At 38.2% G+C, this 20,208-nt stretch overlaps 1 protein-coding gene across 1 annotated transcript in view; it reads left to right on the top strand.

Moving 5' to 3' along the window:
- Positions 1-4,708: 4,708 nt before the first annotated feature.
- Positions 4,709-20,208, top strand: part of LOC113984997 (protein tyrosine phosphatase receptor type N2) — a gene marked incomplete at its 5' end in the record, with an annotated part of 86,648 nt that continues 71,148 nt past the window's right edge. The window contains one exon of the mRNA XM_039385573.1: positions 4,709-4,903. Within this exon, the coding sequence (XP_039241507.1) occupies positions 4,709-4,903 (195 nt within the window). The remainder of the gene's footprint in view (positions 4,904-20,208) is intronic.

Consider the following 20,208-nt stretch of genomic DNA (forward strand, 5'->3'; position numbering starts at 1 on the left):
AACCAGACCTGGCCAAGTGTCTGTGGGCTTAATTTCTGGACAGACTTAATGCCTCCGTGGTTGAGAGGAGAGTTTCTTACCTCTTCAGGTTCACAGGCCCATCTAACAGAACAGTGGTAAGACTGGCTCCCAATCCATGTGTGTTCTGGTCCAGGAGGCACAGCAAGTCTCTTAATGCCCTTCTTTAAGTGTGGATAAAGTTACATTTCTGCTGCAGTGTGGTTCATTCACAAGTGGATCATATGGATTTGAAAATCTATTTGTTGTACCTGAGGAAACAATTGTGTTTTGTGCTTCTCCGTGTCTCTGTGTGGACAGCCAACTATCGGGAGCATTTTAGAGCCTCATTGGAAGAGGTCCAGAGTTTTTCTAAGCACGTTGTTTATGGTTTGTTTCAGATTATCAATTATGTCTCAAATAAAAAGCTCACTGCAGATGATCATTGTGCTGTACTTTGAACTCATTTAACTCAACATTATTTACAGAATATTTATCTTGGTTATGGCAGTTTTTGTCACACAGCAATATTACTTTTCCATTTTATACTGCATGTGACCACCACAGAAGTTTGATAATAAATGTTGGGAAATAAAAAACAGAGTAAGTGCCTCAGTATGATAGCAATTCTCATGTGACGGGAAATAATGTCATAAACTTCAAATTACCTTTTAAATAAATGTTTACGTCCAACCCATCCATTAGATCATAGCCCGAAGGGTCAGGAGGATCATTTCTTCATCTTTCACTGTGTGCATTACGGTTGCTTTTTTAGGTGTAAATGATGTTTTTAAATGAAGAACGGCACTCAAACTATACACAAACAATGGCTAGACATTACTGAGTCACAGTACAGCAGAAATAGCCTCAGCCACTTTGCTAAATATAGAAGTGCAGCAGTAAATTGAATTCATTCTTAGAAAATATTTTTAATGGTGTAAGTGCTGAGATGATACAGAAATACAGCTCGTGTCATTCTCACAGTTTGAAGCTTTGACATTTTAGTCAAGCTTGAATTCTAGTTGTGGTTTGGTAAATGGCTGATTTGCAAAATGCTTATGGGAGTAAAGATTTTGGAGAGCAGGGCAGAGAAGTGTACAGATAACAGATATTGTACTAATGAGGGTCTGAGCCATCTAGGGCTTTGTGCATTTGTGAAGAGATACCACTCAGGAAGTGCCCAGAGATGATGTGTCCCTGAGAGCACCCAGTGTAATATATCTCACATGCCGAGACCTCACTACTCGCAGTGCCTCTCGTAGGAAGGGAACACTGAGGACCATCTCAAGAATGAAGCAAACTCAAATCCCACATTTAGACATTTCTCCGCTTTGAGCTGGACATCCCTACTCCATATGTCCTGGAGGAGCCCATATGGCTCCCCAAAACACTCAATGCATCAAAGATTTTATATGTAGTGGTCTTAACCATGTTACCCCTACAGCACCAGGCTAGAAACCCAACTAGGAGCTGGAATGGTTGGAATAACGGAGAGGTGACTTTGGAGAAGCAGAAGCTGCAGTTGTTCTGAGACTGCTGGTGTGTGTGTAGGGATGGAGCAGGTTCCTCAGACAGGCCTGGACTGGCTGGGATGGGGGAAGGAAGAGCTGTCAAAGGCTGTTAGACCAATCTGGAAATAAATTTGAACAAAAAACTTCTGTTTACGGGCAGGGGAAAACCCATTGTCATGGAGATTTAAGACACCAATCAAGAAATTCAGTGGTGTTTTTGCTTCAGCTATGATTTGACCTTCCTGTTTACATTAAACATTTTTTATGGCAGAGCGCAGTGACGTGGTTGCTTTGTTTGAGGTATTTGACAGTTACAGCAGTTCAGGGAATAATTGTTTTGGTTCTATATATGTCAGGAAAGAAATATGTTAATATTTGAGAACAGGTTACTTTTTTTTAAAAAAAGCCTTTTTATGTTTGTTATGTTTCTCAAATTTACCTTCTTCCACAAGGACCACGAACACAATAAACTTAATTTTAAAACAATATTTCTTAGTAACATGCCCAAAAAATTCTTTTTAGTTAGGGGTTAATCTACTCTAGCACCAGTTTGCTATAATATTACTTCTTTTGTCATTATAATTTGTGTAAAAATGGTATATTAATTTCTTAGAGTTCACTTGATCTTGATTCTTTTTTGTTAGCAGAGATCTGTAATCCTTTCCACAGTAACCACTTGTAAAAGCAGAGGATTATGACTTGAGGCAGGATATGAACAGCAGGAACAGATCAACCTAAAACCAAAGATCCTGTTTCAGTACAAATGCTATTGTTAGCACAGAGTTGGGGTGAGTCAAGTGGCAGGATGTCTATTAGAATATAATAAATTCGTATCAGCGCCACATGGCATGCGAGCCAGAAGACACATCCTTCTAGCAGTTATATGATGGACCTCATATTTTTATACCTTTACTTATTATACTTTTCCTTAGTCCAGTAAACCATTCCCTCTGAGAATGGCTGATATCTAAACATCTGAACAGCTTTTTGGTTTTCTGTAGATTTATTTTTCTGTCTAAAAAGTTTCCTCTCTGTTATACTTTTCCCAAAATCTGCTAAAAGCAGGGATTTGAAACTACACTACTACAAGGTCATTCGGAGGTTAGTGATAGCCAGTGTGGACTATTGCTATCTTTTCTTATGATGTGTGTGATCCTTCAGAGAAAAGGAGAAAGAGAGGTTTTTTATTTTGTTCCTATATTTAAAACCAAGAAATACAATAACATTTTTCCTTCATTAAAAAGTCTTACTTTTAACACTGATAGTTTAAACGACCTGACATCAATACACACGACTCAATTCAATATATTTCTAAAGTTTAATTTTTTTCCTAGTATTTTTCATGTTAAGGTTATTAGGAAGTAACAAAGGCACCAAGCAACAAAATACATGCTAGTCAAGTGTGGAAAAACCCTACTTTTTGTAAAAATTAGAAAAATTATTACGTGGCATAGACAAAATTAGTAAATATACAAAATGCAGTGATGGAGTCAGGTGGCAGTTTCACTCAGAACAATCTGTACTGTTATTCCAACAACTGACACCACATACAAGTAGTAATCTGTGCTTCCCAAGCTTCTATTGACTGTATTTTTGTAGTAGACAGTGAAATATATCCTGCTTATATATGATACATAGTTTGTCTCAGTGTATATTAGTTCGTACATGCATATATATATATATATAAAAATATAAAATGTACTTTACACCATCAAATAGTAAAATTCCACATAAGCATCTCTAATGGCAAGTCAAACAGAAGCTCTGGTGGAAAAAAATGTTTGGAGGGGTCTTTAATCATTGTCATGTGGTGACAAGAAGAGACTCAATGTGGTGGTTTCAATGAGTTTGTTTTAATGCTTGCTGCTGCATGGATTAGGATCTCTCTTCAGTGTCCTGAAGTTAACAAGGTTTATAAAAAACCCCAAACATAGTCTTAAGTTGTATTTCTAACTGAAAAGAAGATTTTATTGCTCTTGATAAATAATGGTTTTCAGATCACCCTACTGATGGCACTTGGGCTGCAACTGTATTATCAATGAATAAGAAAACAAAAGCCCTGGCATTTCAACAGTATGAATTCTTCAGACTGTGTTATTTTGTTAGCCTGAGGCAAGAGACTGTGCTCTTAGTACTCGTCTGTGAAGAATGAGTAATCTGAGACAAATGTGTAACCACACCGTGTGTGCAATATGTCCACATACTGTAGGCTCCCTGGTCTCGCTGTGTGCCACAGGCAGCCAAGTATCTCTCATGGACAATAGTCATATGTTAAAAAATGATAATTTTATTTTAATGCCTGTGATTTCACCACAGTAGCTGATTCTAAAAGCATTATAACACGATGGTGTAACTGTGGGTCTGTTTATTCTGTTAGAATCAGAATTTCATACTGTAAGGATTTGGTTTCACTGGCAGGATTTTTTGTTACCTAACCAGAATTCTGTATTTGTGCATGAATTCTATGCATGAGAGCAACTGAAAATACGTATTCCCAGTGCTTTCTATTTTGGTGTTTTAACATAACTTGCATTAGTGTGTGTGTGATAGCTTGAATTTTCTTTCTTCGCCAAAGCTGCTTAAACAATACAATGACAGATTTCTGCTTTTATTCTTCGTTAATGTCATTCTTCATCCTCCCTGCCCCACATCAAGGAGGAAGTGTTGCAAGTTTGCTATTTTAATGAAGAGAAATGAGGCATCTATCAACTAGGATTTACACTGGAGAGCACATCAATTTAGTTGCCTTGAGCTTGCTGAGTTTGCATATCCAGGGCCAGGCAGTGCTCTCAATTACTCCCGTGCAACCCCATTACCTTCAGGAGGTTGCACGGTTCAAAAGTGGCTTTGCAGAACGCAGGGTGATATTGGGGGGGGGGGAGGGGGGAAGAAAGCCATGTGTTAGAGAAGTCAAGCTCCAAAATATGGGTTTTGGTTATCTATAGGGAGATGTGCATGCAGCCATAATTGCGCTTGTGAAAGGTTGGGGTAGTCATCACGTAGTAATTTCATTGAGCGTCTCTTTGTAGTTGTGCCTAACAGAACAGACAGCCTCCCAAAAATTACTGCAGTGAGGGGGAAAACACTTCCAGCCCTGGAAACATATTGTAAATCATATGTCTTTAGTAGACTCTATCCTGTAATTACTCTTAACTGTAGGTTGTTTCCTCCTCTCTCTCTCTCTCTCTCTCTCTCTCCAGGAGCTATGCCGCCAGCGCATGGCAGTGAAAACATCTGATCGTCCGGAGCCCCTCCACTCTTCCCGAATAAACAGTGTTTCTTCTCAGTTCAGCGATGGGCCCATTCCCAGCCCCTCGGCCCGGAGCAGCACATCGTCCTGGTGTGAGGAGCCGGTTCAGTCCAACATGGACATCTCCACCGGTCACATGATCCTGGTGAGGCACTTTTGTCTTCGTGGCATGAGCAACTTCGTCAGAAATTTGGGTACCTGCTCAACTTTTGAAAAGAGAGAGCTTTTAAAGGAAGGAAAGATGTCTTTTCAGAGGTAGAAAATATTTCTGAGCGTCACTGGTAACCTTAGCTTTGTAGAGTTAAAACTAAAGGCATTTTTATTTACATTTCTCTTTTTTTATTTCTTTTTTTTCCTTTTTGGGGAATATTCTTTTATATTGATCATACAAATTGTTTCCATGCTTACTTTAAAAACGAGAAGCTCTGTGGTGTCCTTTGGTCCTATTAATTTATGTTTACCTCAGCTTGGATCACTGAAGAAAATTGACAAATTTCTTACCACCTTACTGCTTTTTCTCATGTATCTTCAGTGTTCAGAGGTATCTGAGCTGAGAAGGCAACAGAAGAGTAGTGATATGGAGCAATTTGCTTCTGTTACCCTTAGAAAAAGGATCTGAATTTTAGCCTTGCTTGGATTTTTTTTTGTCCTTGGCTGAATTTCTTCCCGGCTGGATTTCTCCTATGTTTGAAATGATCCAAATACATTCTATCGATGGAGTCTGTGTTGGAAAACTTGGGTTCTAAAAACAACTTGAAACCAGTATCAGTGTAGAAGATGGACATATGACGAGTTTTTTGCATGTAAGAGTCAGAGTCCAGTGGACTGGTGGAGCTTGTTTCTGTCCTGCTGGGAGAGCTGTAGAGTAATCCTCCATTTTTGGTGCCTTATTTTCATCCTTCTTTAAATATTTACTGTCTTTCTAGAGTGCATTGAAATAGCTGAGTAGAAATTAGATGATGGTGAAGAACCTGATCTGAAGTCAGGTGTTATTTTGCTTTCTGTAGTTGACTTCTGCTATCATGGTTTACCTAAAGTAACCTTCAGTTCCAGCTGGCAGTTTTGCCATGCTTTTGGGAACTTCTTTCCATCATGTCATACTTTTGGGTCCTAATTTTTCAACTTCTTTTTCTGGACTTACATTTTAAATTACTATATTCTCAGATATTTTTCAAGTTCTTTTAAGCCAACCTCACATAATGGAGAAAAGAATGAAAGCAGGCAAAACCCAATGAGCTAATTTGACCTCAGCCAAGTTACTGACCTCCTCCAGCCTTGATCAGGTCAGCTATAAAACTGAGCAAAAGCAGGGCAGGATTGTAAACCAGATGCTTCCTCAGAGTATGTCATCCTGAGTAAATGTTTCTCTGCCTATCCCCCTTCAAAAAAGAGTTAATTATTTATTATGTTAATATCTGGTAGGCAAGTGCAGTTTGGAGGGGTTGGTCCAAGCAAAAAATTCCCGTGTAAATGGAAATATGCATTTAACATTTGCAAACAGTTTCAACTACTTTAAATTGAGCAAAATTGTTTTCAGTGATATTATTGGGAAACATAAAAAAATCATCACAAAATCACACTTAAAGAAGAGAAAGTTGCATATGGGAACCACTTACTCTGCCTCTTAGGATTTCTGAAAAATTGCAAGAGAGAATTGTCTTCATATGGCAATAAATAAACTTTAAAAAATAGTCAGATTGATCAAGATCACTGTTATGGTGTTCAGTGTCCATAATTCAGTCAATCCTGTTTAACCCTGGATGAACCCATACATGTGTTAGCTATCTAACAGCATATGTTACATCTTAGATGGTGAGGGTTCAAAGAAGAGTAAAGAAATGCTGTAGTGTCTTGAGAGTACAAACCACACAGAGAGAGTAAAAACATTTAATTTTTTTAGTCTAACCTGAACAAACAAAAATCAGTGATTCGGGGGAGTCTGCCTACGTGCTTTGACATATAGGATGAGGAAAAAATGTTCCTAATGGATGCAGATGATACAATTAGGAAGAAAATATGGGTTAGCATCAAAAGGATGCATTTAGCTTTGCTATTAGGACAAGCCCAAGAGGAGACAGTGGGACATTTACTTAAGAAAATAATTAAACCATAAATACAAGATTTGCTGAAGGCAAAGCTGGGTTAGGTTCACGTGGAAGATCAGTGTCTCTCAGCTACAGCACAGAAGCAGATGATTGGACTTGGTCAGAAATGCTCATGTTCTGTGTCACTGTGTGTCACACTGAAACCAGGGAGCTGACCCAATTTATGTCTTGCTTAAAAATAAATGCACCTATCTGTAATATCTTATTTACCTGAATTTCTCCCCCTCTGGAGATGCTGTGGCTTGTTGGACCTCAGAGTAGAAGCAGCTTGAGAGAGGTGAGCTCTTCCTCCCCTTGCCTTGCAGATACAAGCGGAGGATAGTGAGGGGCCACTTTGCAACTTTTATACCATTCAATACAAGATATTTTTCAGTTCTTCTCATTTCCTGCTGCCACAATCCTCTTATCTTTTAAATTTTGTAGATATTTTCTGTGAAAAATATCTCAGTGCCTAAAAAAGCAATGAGAAATATTAGCAAGGGGCCAAGTAAGAATGGCAAATACCCTCTGCTTTTCAGGGTAAATGCACTTACAGGTCTGTAAATGTGTTTTTCAGCTCCACAGTGTGCAGTGAAGGAGCAGTTAGCTGAGCTAAAGCTCCTCAGTCTTTATTGTTCATAGGTGCCAGGACCTCCCTAGAGAAAATAAAACAATGGATTACTGTATAGAGTGGCAGCAGGAAATATTTTATTTTGATTTATAAACAGAATAAAACTTTAATGAAAATAGCCTAGAAGAAGTGTGTCTGTGACTGCTGAATGACTCCATGTAATCTTGCTCAGAGGTAACGTTGGTCAGAAATATTTCTGTAAAGCTGTTTAATTTGCTGGAAAATGCTATCAGTCATACCTAAAGTGGTATTTAAGTCACCTCAGCTTTGGGATTGTTGGAACTTGTGGTTTGCCACAGTTGCTGTTTCTTGGAGGACTTGCCACGTTTGGTTAGCCCATTGTTTATCCTGCTCGAGGTCTGGAGAAACCAGGAATCTTTCCAATCCTGTGGCTGTGAGGCAGTCTCCTCACTTAGACTGAAACCAGCTTTCAAGGAGAAAAATCCTGCATTTTTGCTGCTTCCCTGTGCAGCAAAGGCGATGTCTTTGCACTACTGACAGCACCGTGAGGTGGTTTGAGCTGTTGGCAGGAGGAAGCAGGGAGGGCTCAGGAGGCCCAGAAGGACAGCGATAACAACATTCAGAGCTTTTTTTTTTCCTTTTCACTGTCTTTTTCATCACATTTATAACAGGAGGGTGGTGCATATGGCACATTTTGATTCTGTCTTTCTAAAAAATCCAAGCAGTTTGGAAAGTGTAATTAGAGGAGCACGTTTTATGCCGTCATGTTTGTGGCGCTGACTGGCTGGTTTCTGCAGGAGCAACAACACAGAATGCATGCCCTCATTTTAGTCACCATTGGTTTTGAAAGAAAACATTTTACAGAAGGTCACAGCAAGGGAAAGCATAGGAACTTAGAATTAGATTTCCACCCACTTTATTCTCCTGTGTACATCTATATTTCAGGTGACAAGAGAAGTTCCGGTAAGGGGCAAGACTTCATTTGCAGCCCAGCAAGAAAACTAGAAGGGTTTTAAAAGTGTCTAGGAGAGATTTGGTCTCCCTAACTTGGGCTCCTATCTTATTCCTATATTTTAGGCACTTAATGAAGTGTTGGTGTTGACTTGAGTCCATAAATTCTCCTCCTAGTTGGTGAAGTCAGTGGGTGGCTATGAAGGTCTCCAGAGAATTAGGCAGAGAATGGATTTCTCTTGAAATGCCTCCTTTGTGCCTGCACCATCCAGTTGATGTCTGCAGCTTAGGTGAAGGAATCTCTTCCCTTTGTGCTGTAGCACAAGTTCAGCACCTAAGTTAGGTGGATTAGATCCTACATCTGCTTCATGTATTACCCTGCTTGTTTGATTAAAATAATTATAATCTTTTATGAGGTTCTAAATGAAGAACAGTACTGCAAGGAGGGAGTGTATGCTTTTGATGATAACATTATGAGGTTGTTATCTGAATACTGTATAGGAGAGGGAATTTGCAGAAGCGATTTTCTGTGTTGTGCTGGTTTTTTCCTCGTAGAGAGAGATGTGCAAAATTTGAAGCATTATACATAAATTAGGATTTTGAAAGTGTGAATTTATGGAAGGTCTTTTTCAATACTTTTTTAAGCTGTCTCTGGGGAGTCTTGTCCCAGAGGGTATTAAGCTGCTGTATGTATAGGAAATAATAATAATAATAATAATCTGTGATGGTTTGTGGTGCTGTAGTTTACAGAAGAAGAAAGTTTTGTACCTGGGCTGAATGAGGCAGTGGGAACAAATGAACTACAGCTTGAAACCCAGGGCCTTGCACCTAAAGCATGTAAGTCCACTTGATCCCCTTGTGTTTGGCAATATGCCTGCAAACCCAGAAGGACTTTCCCCATGGAGAAGTGAAGGATGGCCTCACATGAGAACTTGGAGTCAAGGTTCTGGGACAGGTTGTGTCCCAAAAGGTGAAAAAGCCTGAGCTGGGGACATGGGGTGGAGACCTGCTGCTGCAAAACCAGTCAAAGCCCAGATGTTGAATTTTGCATCCATTTTAGTTTTGATGCTGAATCAATGGCAGGATTGCTGTAGGACTGTAAAGGGTAACAAGGAGGGAATAGTTTCCAAGGTTGAACTTGGGTTTTTTTTATAGCATTGGTATCCCGTAGTCTCTGAATAGTAACTTTTTGAATGTTTCTAAGCAATTTCCCTTCACTCAGTTTTTAAAATGAACTCTGTTTTAAATGAACTCTATGGGGTAGCAGCTGTAGATTTGCTTTTAATTGAATATGGAAAAATGGAGAACTGAGTGACTGAAGGCACATTCCAACAAGAAAAAATATTTGTTAAATCCTGCACCACATCTTGCTGAAATTCCTTGATTTTATTCTTAAAGCTACAATAAAACTGGGAGCAAAGACACCCAAACACACTTCTCTAAATAAAGGGAGAAGCTCCAGCATGTGAGGACCAGTAGCACTGTGCTAGATGCAGGTGTACTTTCCACCTTGACCTTAATCCATAAACACACTAAACATTTCCTGAGCATGATGCAGGGCACGAGTGCAGTGCACTGCCCAGGGACATGTGCTGCAGGGGTAATTAATGCTGGCAGGGACAAAAGTGAGGAGTGCAGGTATGGAAAACAAGGTCTTTGCCACAATCATTTGCTTGATTATTTGGTAGGTTTTAATATTTTTTCCTTTTTCCACCATTTCCTTCTACCAGCATTAGTTTCTCTTTAGGCATTTCAAGACTATAAATACCCTGTTTAAAAAAAGCTTAGAACTTAGAAAATGAAGAAAAAAATCCTCCCTCACATGGGAAGGGAGACAAGTCAGTGGCAACATTTAGCTAAAGGCATAAACTCCTTACACATGTGCTAAGTGGATCTAAATCCCAACTTACCTTTCAGCTGTGCCAGTATAAATAGTTGTAGAAGTCTTACCAAATTAAGTCCCAAGAAGGCTTTGGCCCTAAAGGCCATTTCATCATGAATAGTTGGACAAGAGGAGTCACAAGGGAAAAAGCTGTTGTGTATCACATTACTCAGTGACAAGATAGCCAATATCCAGAAAAGACATAAATACTGTGGATGGGAAAATCTTTACCCGTCTCTTCCCCAAGTTGTCATGCTTTTAGGGACAAGTGGAGCTGGTTGCCTCCTGAAAGATCTGCTGATGAAATAGGTTTATCCCTTCATTTTAAGTGGGGTTTTTTCCCTCCTTAAATGTTTAAGTTGTTTTGAAACATTTGCTTGTGTTTGTTTAAAGCCAGGACTTGAGATATAGGAACACAGAAAAGCTGCAAAAAAAAGTGAAACAAATTTCCTGGCATATGAAAACAGTTCTACTAATAGAGCCATAAATCTAATAAATGGATGTATGTACTACATAGATTTCATCAGTAAAACTCAGAAAAAATATTCATGAACAGGTTACCCTTTGATTCTTCTATTTTTATTTGTTTCATAATAAGGTGCCTCCCTTTTTCTGTATTAATTTTGCTGAATAGGCCTTAGGAAATAATGACAATTGCAGAGTCAGTATTAAATTGAGAAAAACCTTCCTCTTGAACATGGTATGAAATTGATTTCAAAATCTTTTTTTTCCCTAAATTCTTCCCTGCCGGTTATTTTCCCCAAATGTTTTCATGATTAGAAATAACTCGACAAATTTCTGTGACTACATCTTGGTCTGTCGTTTGACTGTAAAGTGTTTATTCCAGCTTTGTTTAAGCTGCTTTGGTTGAACACTTTTTAGCCAACTTATATCATTCCCTAAGGCTTTTAGTAGAAAGATGAAGAAAACATTTCTAATAATATTCTGGAGTACTAATTTTAAAAGGGTTACACTGGGAGAAATACATGACACAAAACTAGGTTATGCAACTCTGTGCACCAAGTAAAAAGAAAGGATCATTGTCATGGGTGAAACAAAACTTAGTGGCTATCTGGACTTTTTTTCTATTTCTCCCAGTTTTGTTCCATTTCTAGAGAATATCCAAGTAATATCAAGGCAAGATAAGCATCAGCTGTAGCAAGAGATGCTCACAGTAGTTTAATGAAAAAGATCTGGGTTTTGAGACTTCAGATTGAATACAAGGGATGTTACTGGATCCTCAGCTGCTTCTGAGAGTCTCGTGGAACATGGAGTCTCATGGAGTGGCAGAAACCAGAGATAAACACTCATCCAGGAGATCTTGTCTTTTGGCTCCAAATGCATCCTCAGTAATAAAGTGCTCTTTGCTGTACATGTCCTATTGTGCGTGCTCACATCATGCACTAAATCCTTGATACCTCATCTTAGCAGATGTAGCAGTTAATCATATTTTGGGTCTAACAGGTAGAAAGGCCTGTTTAGAAGGAGAAGTATACTAGAAAGAGGGTGGTTCAGGAAGACTTCTCAGGCAGGAGACCCAAGATGATAACAAATGTCACAGAGTATTTCTGAGCTGGTGGCAGAGTTCAGATGTTATGAGTTTGGACTCACTGTGGGGTGAAGAATTGGTTCACACAGGTTGCAAGACATGATGCACTGCTAAGATCAGATGACATGGTAAATGGGACTACAACTTCAAAGCTATTCAAAACAGTTAGGAGTTCAGGGTGAAACTGGGATTGCTTCATGGTTCTTCCAAAGAAGGAACATCATACTGGCACTGTGTTTTTGCAGTGTTGTACCAGTTGCAGTTTAAGATGTCCAGGAGAACTCCAGCAGTGTTTTGAAGAGCTCTTTCTCTTCATGTGGGCTGCACCAGCAGAAGTTATTGGAAGTGGTCTGATTTAAGATGCTATTTGTAATGAAGACAGTTTAATCCCCCCACTGAATTGACAAAGTCTGGTTATGCTCATCTTCAGGGCAAGATAAAAAAACTTATACTTTGTTTTCTGCAACTCCTTCTGGGATTAGGCCACAATTTGGCAGTGTTTTCTAAGTAAAGTAACAGAATTTGGGTGGTATTTGGAAAATTTGGTGTGTAGGACACAGACAAAATGCTCCTGTGATCATTAAATTTTGCATATGCACCCACAACGCAGCTGTAGAAACATTTTTAAATAAGGAGACAAACATTAAAATAATCTGTGAGGTTCACTTGTGGATGACATAGTATTTGCTGTTCCATAAAGGAGAACTGTGTTACTTTTTGGTCAAAACCAGATAAAGTCTTCTACCCTTAAATATTGCATCCCTACCCCAGTACATCTTTATAAAAACCATAATTTTACTACGAATTTGCCTTCTTTCTGTAACTCTCCTTTTGTTTCAGACTAGAGTAATATCTTATTTTTTTCTAGTTGGCAGCTTTCCCTTAATGCTGTCATGTCTCCCTTATCCTCTTCTCCTAAAGTCATGAGCTAATGTGGCTTTAGGTTGCCAAGCTGGCCAGGAAAACCCTATTCATAACAAGGGAGAATTATGAGTTGCCTCTTGTTGCTGGCTGCTTGTCGGGCCTTTGCATTGAACTAAGAATAGAATAGAGGGGTGACAAACTGCTCACAAGCATCACCTCCTCCAATAGCACCTGCTATTGCTCTGGGAATTATTCTCTGCCCTTTTCTTTCTGGAATGACTATGACGGCTGGCGTCCGGGTCCAAAAATGTTTCTATCTTCAGTCTGGTTAGTAGTAGATCCATTAATATCTGTTGAAGATGGTTGGTTTCTGGATATGACCCATCTATAAAAAGGTATATCTCTGACAGTATCACAACTCTGTTATTTTTAAGATGGCTTATGTGAAGATTTGCCTGCTTCTGAGTGGGCTATTTGTACCAACTAAAATATTCCCATGAACCCCCAAAAACCCTACTGCACATAGCAACTGAGTTTTACTAGCTTTCAGAGTGAAGTGAATTGAAGCACATTACTGTGTATCTTTTATTAAATATGTGCATGTGCAATACCTTTCTGCAAAGGAAATAAAAAATGACAATGTCTCTTTTTTGGATGCATTATATTTATCCTTGAGCATTGAAGAGAGACTGGTAATTATAAAGTTGTTTAGGTATTTTCATTTTAAAGTTAAAATGGTACTGAACTTGAGAAAGCAAGTGCAGTCAGTTACTTAGTACTGACTACTTCTTTCATTCTTCTCATATTTAAGTGGACTTTAGCTGGTTGCAAATAAAAATACTAAAGGACTGGCAACGCACACCGTGATTTGTGTTCTTGCTGTCATGCGAATTCACAGAAAGAAGGAAACATATTAAAGAAATTCGATAAGACCAGGTGGTCTGAGTGAATAATTTCCCTTTCATTAACATATTCCCCTTATTAACTCTGTAATTAATTGTACATAGCTAAGGAAAGCTATGGAAATTGCATTTTGAGATGTATCAAAGCTGACTTTATGCTTCAGACTTCCATGCAATTTACTATTAATGAAGCAAGAGATGGAGGCCCCAAATCTATAATTATTACTTACTATTTGAATGACAAGCAAAGAATTTTATCAGCACAGTTTCAAATGAAAGGGGATTAGCAGCTAATGTTGAAATTGTTAATCTTTCTTATTAAAATAATTTTGACGAGAGTGTTTAGCCTGAAAGAGGTTTCTGGAACATCATTTACCATTAAAACAGCTATTTTCTGAGGCTCAGTATGAATTTGTCTGAGTTTGACAGCAGGGTGCAAATATTTTTTTAAATGAATGAATATTTTATGGGAGCTAAGGCTGTTCATGTGTGAGCTGATGCTGAGCTGCTTGCTGTGTGCATATTCCTGGAATGTGAGGCAGGATGGTAGTTCAATATCCATCTCACTAAAGTGAAGATGTCTACTGAGATAACAAGGGAAAAAAAGCTACAGTAGAAGAATCTGAGAACTGAAATTGTACCCAGGGCTGTATCTGCAGATGAGTGATTAGCAAGTGGGAGCCCAGTCAGAATTAGGCCCTACATCTTGGTGATATTTTTATGACACAGAAAAAGGTTATAATTACATTCAATAACAATGTTACTTCATGTTTATTTAGGCCTTCTTATTCCTTTAAATGCTCGTATGTTTTCAGGTTATGTAGGTTTTTATTAGCCTCATGTGCCTTGAGAAGATTATTCAATGGTGGCTGATATTTGGGGGCAGAAATATAACATACACAACTTTTCAGTGTTAATGAAAAACTATTTGGCATTTTAAATCTTAAAACTTTTCCTTGCAATATTTGCAATTTTCCTGTCTTGCAGGAGCATACAAATGAAGCTGACAAGGCTGCTTTCACTCCTTAGGATGAGGAAATTGTGACTATATAGTGATACAAATGGTGAAAAACACAGCAGTGATAATTTACAAAATTTAATTTGTGGTGGTCTCGGCCACATTGGTACTGGAGAAGATGTATGTTAAAGAACCCTTTTAATTTACCTGTGTCCCATTACAGAAAAAAGCTAATGGAAAAGATATCACATGTCTTTGCCAGTGACAAATTTTGCCAGTAGAATAGACAGAGATCATTTCAATGCTTTCAGACATTATTTGCATGAGCAGATAGACTGTGTATAGAAGTACCATCAACACAACAAACCTTTATGTACCTGCTCTACCATGAGATTACTCGAAGCTTTACCTCTGTGTGAACCATGTCGAACTTCATTGGGTTCACTCTGAAAATTACAGGTTAGATAACTAACCTTCTATCTGGAGTCCTACAATGTTCCTTTGGAACAGTCTCGCAGACAGAGTCTGTTGTAGCATAAAGTGTCATAGAGTGCATTTTCGCTTCATTCATCAGACAAAATCAAAGGGTTTTTAGCTTAAACAAGTGGTAATGATACCTAGAGAAGCACTTTTATTATAAACTCATGTTTTGCATGTGTTATAAATATGTTTTAGATCAAAGATATCAAGGATTCTTCTTAATCTGTAAGAATCATAACAAACCATGTAGACCAGGGACAGCAAGAGGGTAATCTGGGGTAGACTGAAGAGATGGAATTTGTCAAGGACAAAGCTAATGCAGAATTCAAACCCAAAGCTTTTCTAAATGCAGGAGTATTTCTGATGCAGCTATTTTTCTACTGCTTTAGCTGGAAGGTACCTGGAAGGGTTGGATTTATTAACCACAGCCACCAGCCAGAAGCAGCAACACAAGATCCCCAGGGCAGTGCTGCCTCACAGCAGGAGAGATGTCTTACTGCTGCTTAGGTGGGCATGTTAAAAAAAAGTGCTTTCTTCTTTCATCATTGCCTCCTTTCACCTTTTGATGTGTGTTTGCATTAGACCAGTTTGACTGAAAGCATCATAATAGTGTCTAATTGATGTTAATGTAGTGAATATACTAATGGTACCTAATATATTATCTTTTCTAGAAGTCCAGAAATTACTTTTGTGTCATTTGAAGTTTTGTTGTAGACAGGAAAACCCTGCAGTACCTGAGGATATGCACCAGCCTTCAACTTACCTTTTGTATATCCTCACAGCTGAATTTTCACAAACTTTGTCCTTCAGCTGGCATTCTGGGGCCTGATATTAGAAATTTTGATTAAAGTCACCCGGATCCTTTCAACTCACTTCAGTAACCAAAATAATAATAAGGCAACTCTCATAAAGCACTTTTGATCAGTAGGTTCAAAACTCTTTTTAAAGGTCGATATCATTATCCTGTCTCTTTAGTCCAGGGAACTCAGGCACAGACAGGGAAGCATCTTGACCAAGACTAACCTAAGGTCAAGGAAGCAGAGCTGGGAGTAGACCTGCATTCCCTCGTGTCCCAGTGCTGTGCTCTCACAACTAATCATATTGGCTTTAATGGAAAAAGGGTTCTATCGAAGAGTAATGTTTTTGCCCTTTTTTGTCACTCGTTAGTCTTTTTTTAAGACATGAAAGTAGGACATGAAAGTATAAAGGAGTTCTGCACCCGAGTTTTTCAGATTTCGTTCTATGAGTTTAGTTTTGGCCTCATCTAAGAGCAAAATATTGCATATTTGGAGACTTTACTGAAAGATATTTACTACACATTGGAAAAGCTTGTGAAAACCAAACTGAGGATGTGCAGTCTGTAGTAAATAACCTCTATGACAGAAAAGGGGTACCATCCACATGTTCCTTGGGTCTCTTCTGAATTGATAACAGTTTTCTTTAAGAATATATGCATAGTCTGCTAGATCCTTAGCAATCAGACACATACACTGAATTTTAGGTTCTTTATTTTTCTTTTTCTTTCTGTTTAACAAGCTGTACTTTTACTGTCTACTCAGAACTACTACTGTCATTCTCTCAATGTATTCTCCTTATTCAGCATTTGAAGGAAAATAAAGTATATGCGAGGAAATGTTGAGAATTATCAGCTATGACCACAATTTGCTTCTTCCCACAGTGTTTTCCTAATTTGCTGTGTTCTGGGTTTTGTTTTTGTGACTTTCTTCCTTTGCAGTATAGTGTCTTCTTTCATCATTTCACTTCTTTGTTGACCTCTATAGTCTGTTCTTAGTTTGTTTTTCTGTCCTCTTTTACATTGTTTTTTTCCTCATTCGTATTTTGCCCTCTGTCACTTCAAATATTTTCATCTGTGGATTAGACCAGTGTTCCTCAAACTTCTTTAAAGTGTTATCCTTTACTGGCTTCCATGGAAACCCAAGAGTCCCAGGAGTAGGCAGGATATCTTCAGCTTATGCATTTCTAAAGCTTTTCTGCCATCACTTCACAATCCCTTTTGAATGCTTTCATGAGAAAAATATTTGAGAATTTGAGAATCACTGAGCTAGGCCAACATCAGTTGAAAATCCCATGGTGCATAGATAAAAGGTTACCTAAAAAATGGGACACTTCCTCTAGATTTGGAAGCTGGGTAGATACCAACTGCATCTTTCTCGTGGCCAGCATTGCTTATTCTGCTACTGCATGTTGGCTCATCGTGGCTGTGAGTGTGACATGGAAGGGACAGGGCAGAAGTCAGGCATGTCTTCTCCCACGGCCATCTCCAGTAAGTCCTGAAAGTACTTCTGTGAAAAAAGAGTTTCTTCAGGGCTTTTTGTCATAGAGTCATAAAATCATTTGGGTTGGAAGAGTCCTCCAATATCAAGTCCAACCATTAAAAAATAAATATCCAACCTGCTTTCTGAGCTGTCTTTTAAGTCAAGCTCTTTGTTTTTACTGTTCCACTGGGTTTGCTCTGCATCCATGTAACTGGCAGTTACACTAATTGGGTTTATTCTCTATGGTTTGCAGAGGGCAAACATGGAACTTCCTAGGTAGGGGACACGGTTCCAAAATGGTCCTGAGTACAAGGACTTGATCAGTGAAGATGTTTGTGGGGTTTGAAGTTTCCTGTCTCTAACTGTTAGGGGAGTTTTCTTAGGAAAAGGCTGATTATCCAGTCTGTTCTGTCCCTGCTTTTTCTCATGGGTGACCATATGGTCACTTGTGCTTATATGCATATTCTACCACTGGGCTATGGGTGTAGCATGAATTGCAAGACTTCTGGGATTTCATTTTGCATGTTCTCTAATTTCCACAAACCTATGTGTGTGTTTCTGTATAAACTCTATTGATTTGATATGCACCCCCACTGCCCCCACCCCCCAAAAAGCCCCAAACCCCACACTGAAAAGCAAAGGGGTTTTCCTTTATGAGTTATTATTTCTTTCTGGAGAAGCACCTTTTCACTTTTATTCACAAGTTTAAGAGTAGTAGTAAGAGTATTACTGATTATCCCTTTGCTCTAGCAGGCATGTTATGTTTGTAAAAATAATATTTTCCTTTCTCCCCTCAAGATGGCCAGTGTCTAACAGAGGCATAATTTGCTAGACTATATATAAATCACATTGTGTGCTGTATCACTTGGATGTACATGGTCATGGTTGCCTGGATTTTACTGGTCTCATTATCTCTGAAGAACATGACCACGCTCGAAGAGAAGATTATTTTTAAACATGATGTTTTCAGATTTCTTTATTTATCTCTTGGAAATTTTTATATATATAGTAAATGAAGACTATACAAGTGCTCTGAAAAAAACCACAGACTTTAATTCATTAAAATCTAAATTTGAAAATACAGTATCCAACAGGGAACCCAAATTTAGATGCTTAATTGAGTTAGCAGGTCTAGGAGAGGAAGAAGCCAGGGAATTTAGTTTTGTGTTTTAAGCTAGGTAATTAGTGTACAGTAATATATTTTTAAAGTTTTCATTTCAGACATACAACAGGCATGTAAATGAATCAGAAATATGTCTTGAGTTGCGGTAGGATGTTCAAAACATTAGTAAAAAAATGAAGTGAGAAGAAAGGACCATCTGAAAAATAGATTTAATGTGTAATAAGTAAATAATAGTTTCCTGTGAGAATGGAATTGGGTGTCAATATTTATCACAAAGAGTCAGAGGACTTGATTTGTACATTTTTGTACAGTTTTTCTGCTGGGTTTTATTCAACTGCGTATCTTGTGCTTTTACATTTTAGCAAAGCTACCAGAAGCGCTTCCCAAAATGTCTCAGTTGATGAATTCAGCTGACACTCTCCTTGGCTCCAGTTCCTATACTGCAGAGCTGTCTTTAATGAGGAGTTTTGGATTGTTTTTTGTTTTTTTTTTGTTTTGGATTTATTTTTGCTTTTAAGAAATGTCACAACATATCCCATGCTGTGAAATAACAGTATTTGGCTAAGAGGTTTAGCCTTCCATTTATTGAAGTAATATTCCTCCTTTATTTGAAGGCTATTTATTATTTCAGATTTTTATTGTGAAATCTATTATAAGTATAGAAAGTTTAGAAATTGATTCTGGATAATTCATCTTTTAAATCTTTATGATTTAGTTTGGTATGTCTTTGAATAAGCAACATTCAACATGTGCATAAATTAAATTCCTCTACTCAACAGCAACTTAAACCCTGTACTTCTAAACAAAACCCCAAGATAAAACCTGTTCTAATTCCATCACAGAACATTTGGTATACCCTAATTTCAAAAATGTTGTCAGATATGGATTCATTAAAGTTGCCTGACTTTCAACCACGTCTATAAACTTGATCATGGGATAGGGAAAAAACAGTCAAGAATATTCCTGCAAAATGAGTGTTTTAGGAGCATATTCTGTGACCCTGGGAAATTCATTTGGTGTTTCTGGCCTTTCATTTCCCATCTGTGAAGCAGCAATGATACTTGCCTCCCCTGCAGAAGTAATGTGAGTACTTTCAGACAGTTGGACAGAAGGAGCCATAGAAATATAATAAGGGAGCATATTATATTCCTTTTATGGTAATCATCTTCTCTTTTTTGTTGAGGTTTATTTAAAGCAAAGTAATTGCAGGGGTGAAACTTCATAGGCATAATTTAGATTTCAAGAAAGAGGGTAAGGAGGAGGAGTTGAGAGTGGTTGCATTTTAAGACCTAAAAGACACCATTAAGTAACTGGTAATCCTTGAGAAGGGATTCTTTGTACAGTGAATTTATCTTCTGCTATATTTAGAAATCCAGGTAGAGTAAATATTTCATAATTAGGCATTGCATTTTTTTTATATTTAATTTCTTAGCTACATTTCCTTTCAAAAGCATACCTGCCTCCATCATTCCAGCTGAAACAAAAAGTTGCAAAAATGGAAGCAGTGAATTCAAAAGCATCACATGTACTTTCCGAGATTTCCTCCGGAGATGAAAACCTGCATCAGTCCACACCAGGTTGTATCCAGCCATTTCACTGGGATTTCACTGAGCACCTTTGGCAGCTGGGAGCTGTAAGAAAAGGGATTAGCAAGGGTTTGTGTGACACACACTGATCCCAGCACCTGCTGATTGGATTGAAGTAATCCTTTTACAAGTTACAAAACTCTATTATCAGAGCATTAAGAGAGGGAGAGACGGTGATATACGCTACATCAAGGGTACATTAA

The sequence above is a fragment of the Pipra filicauda genome, unplaced genomic scaffold (assembly GCF_003945595.2).
Source record: "Pipra filicauda isolate LSUMZ 115617 unplaced genomic scaffold, ASM394559v2 scaffold420_size638996_pilon, whole genome shotgun sequence".
In the NCBI taxonomy this organism is placed as follows: Eukaryota; Metazoa; Chordata; class Aves; order Passeriformes; family Pipridae; genus Pipra; species Pipra filicauda.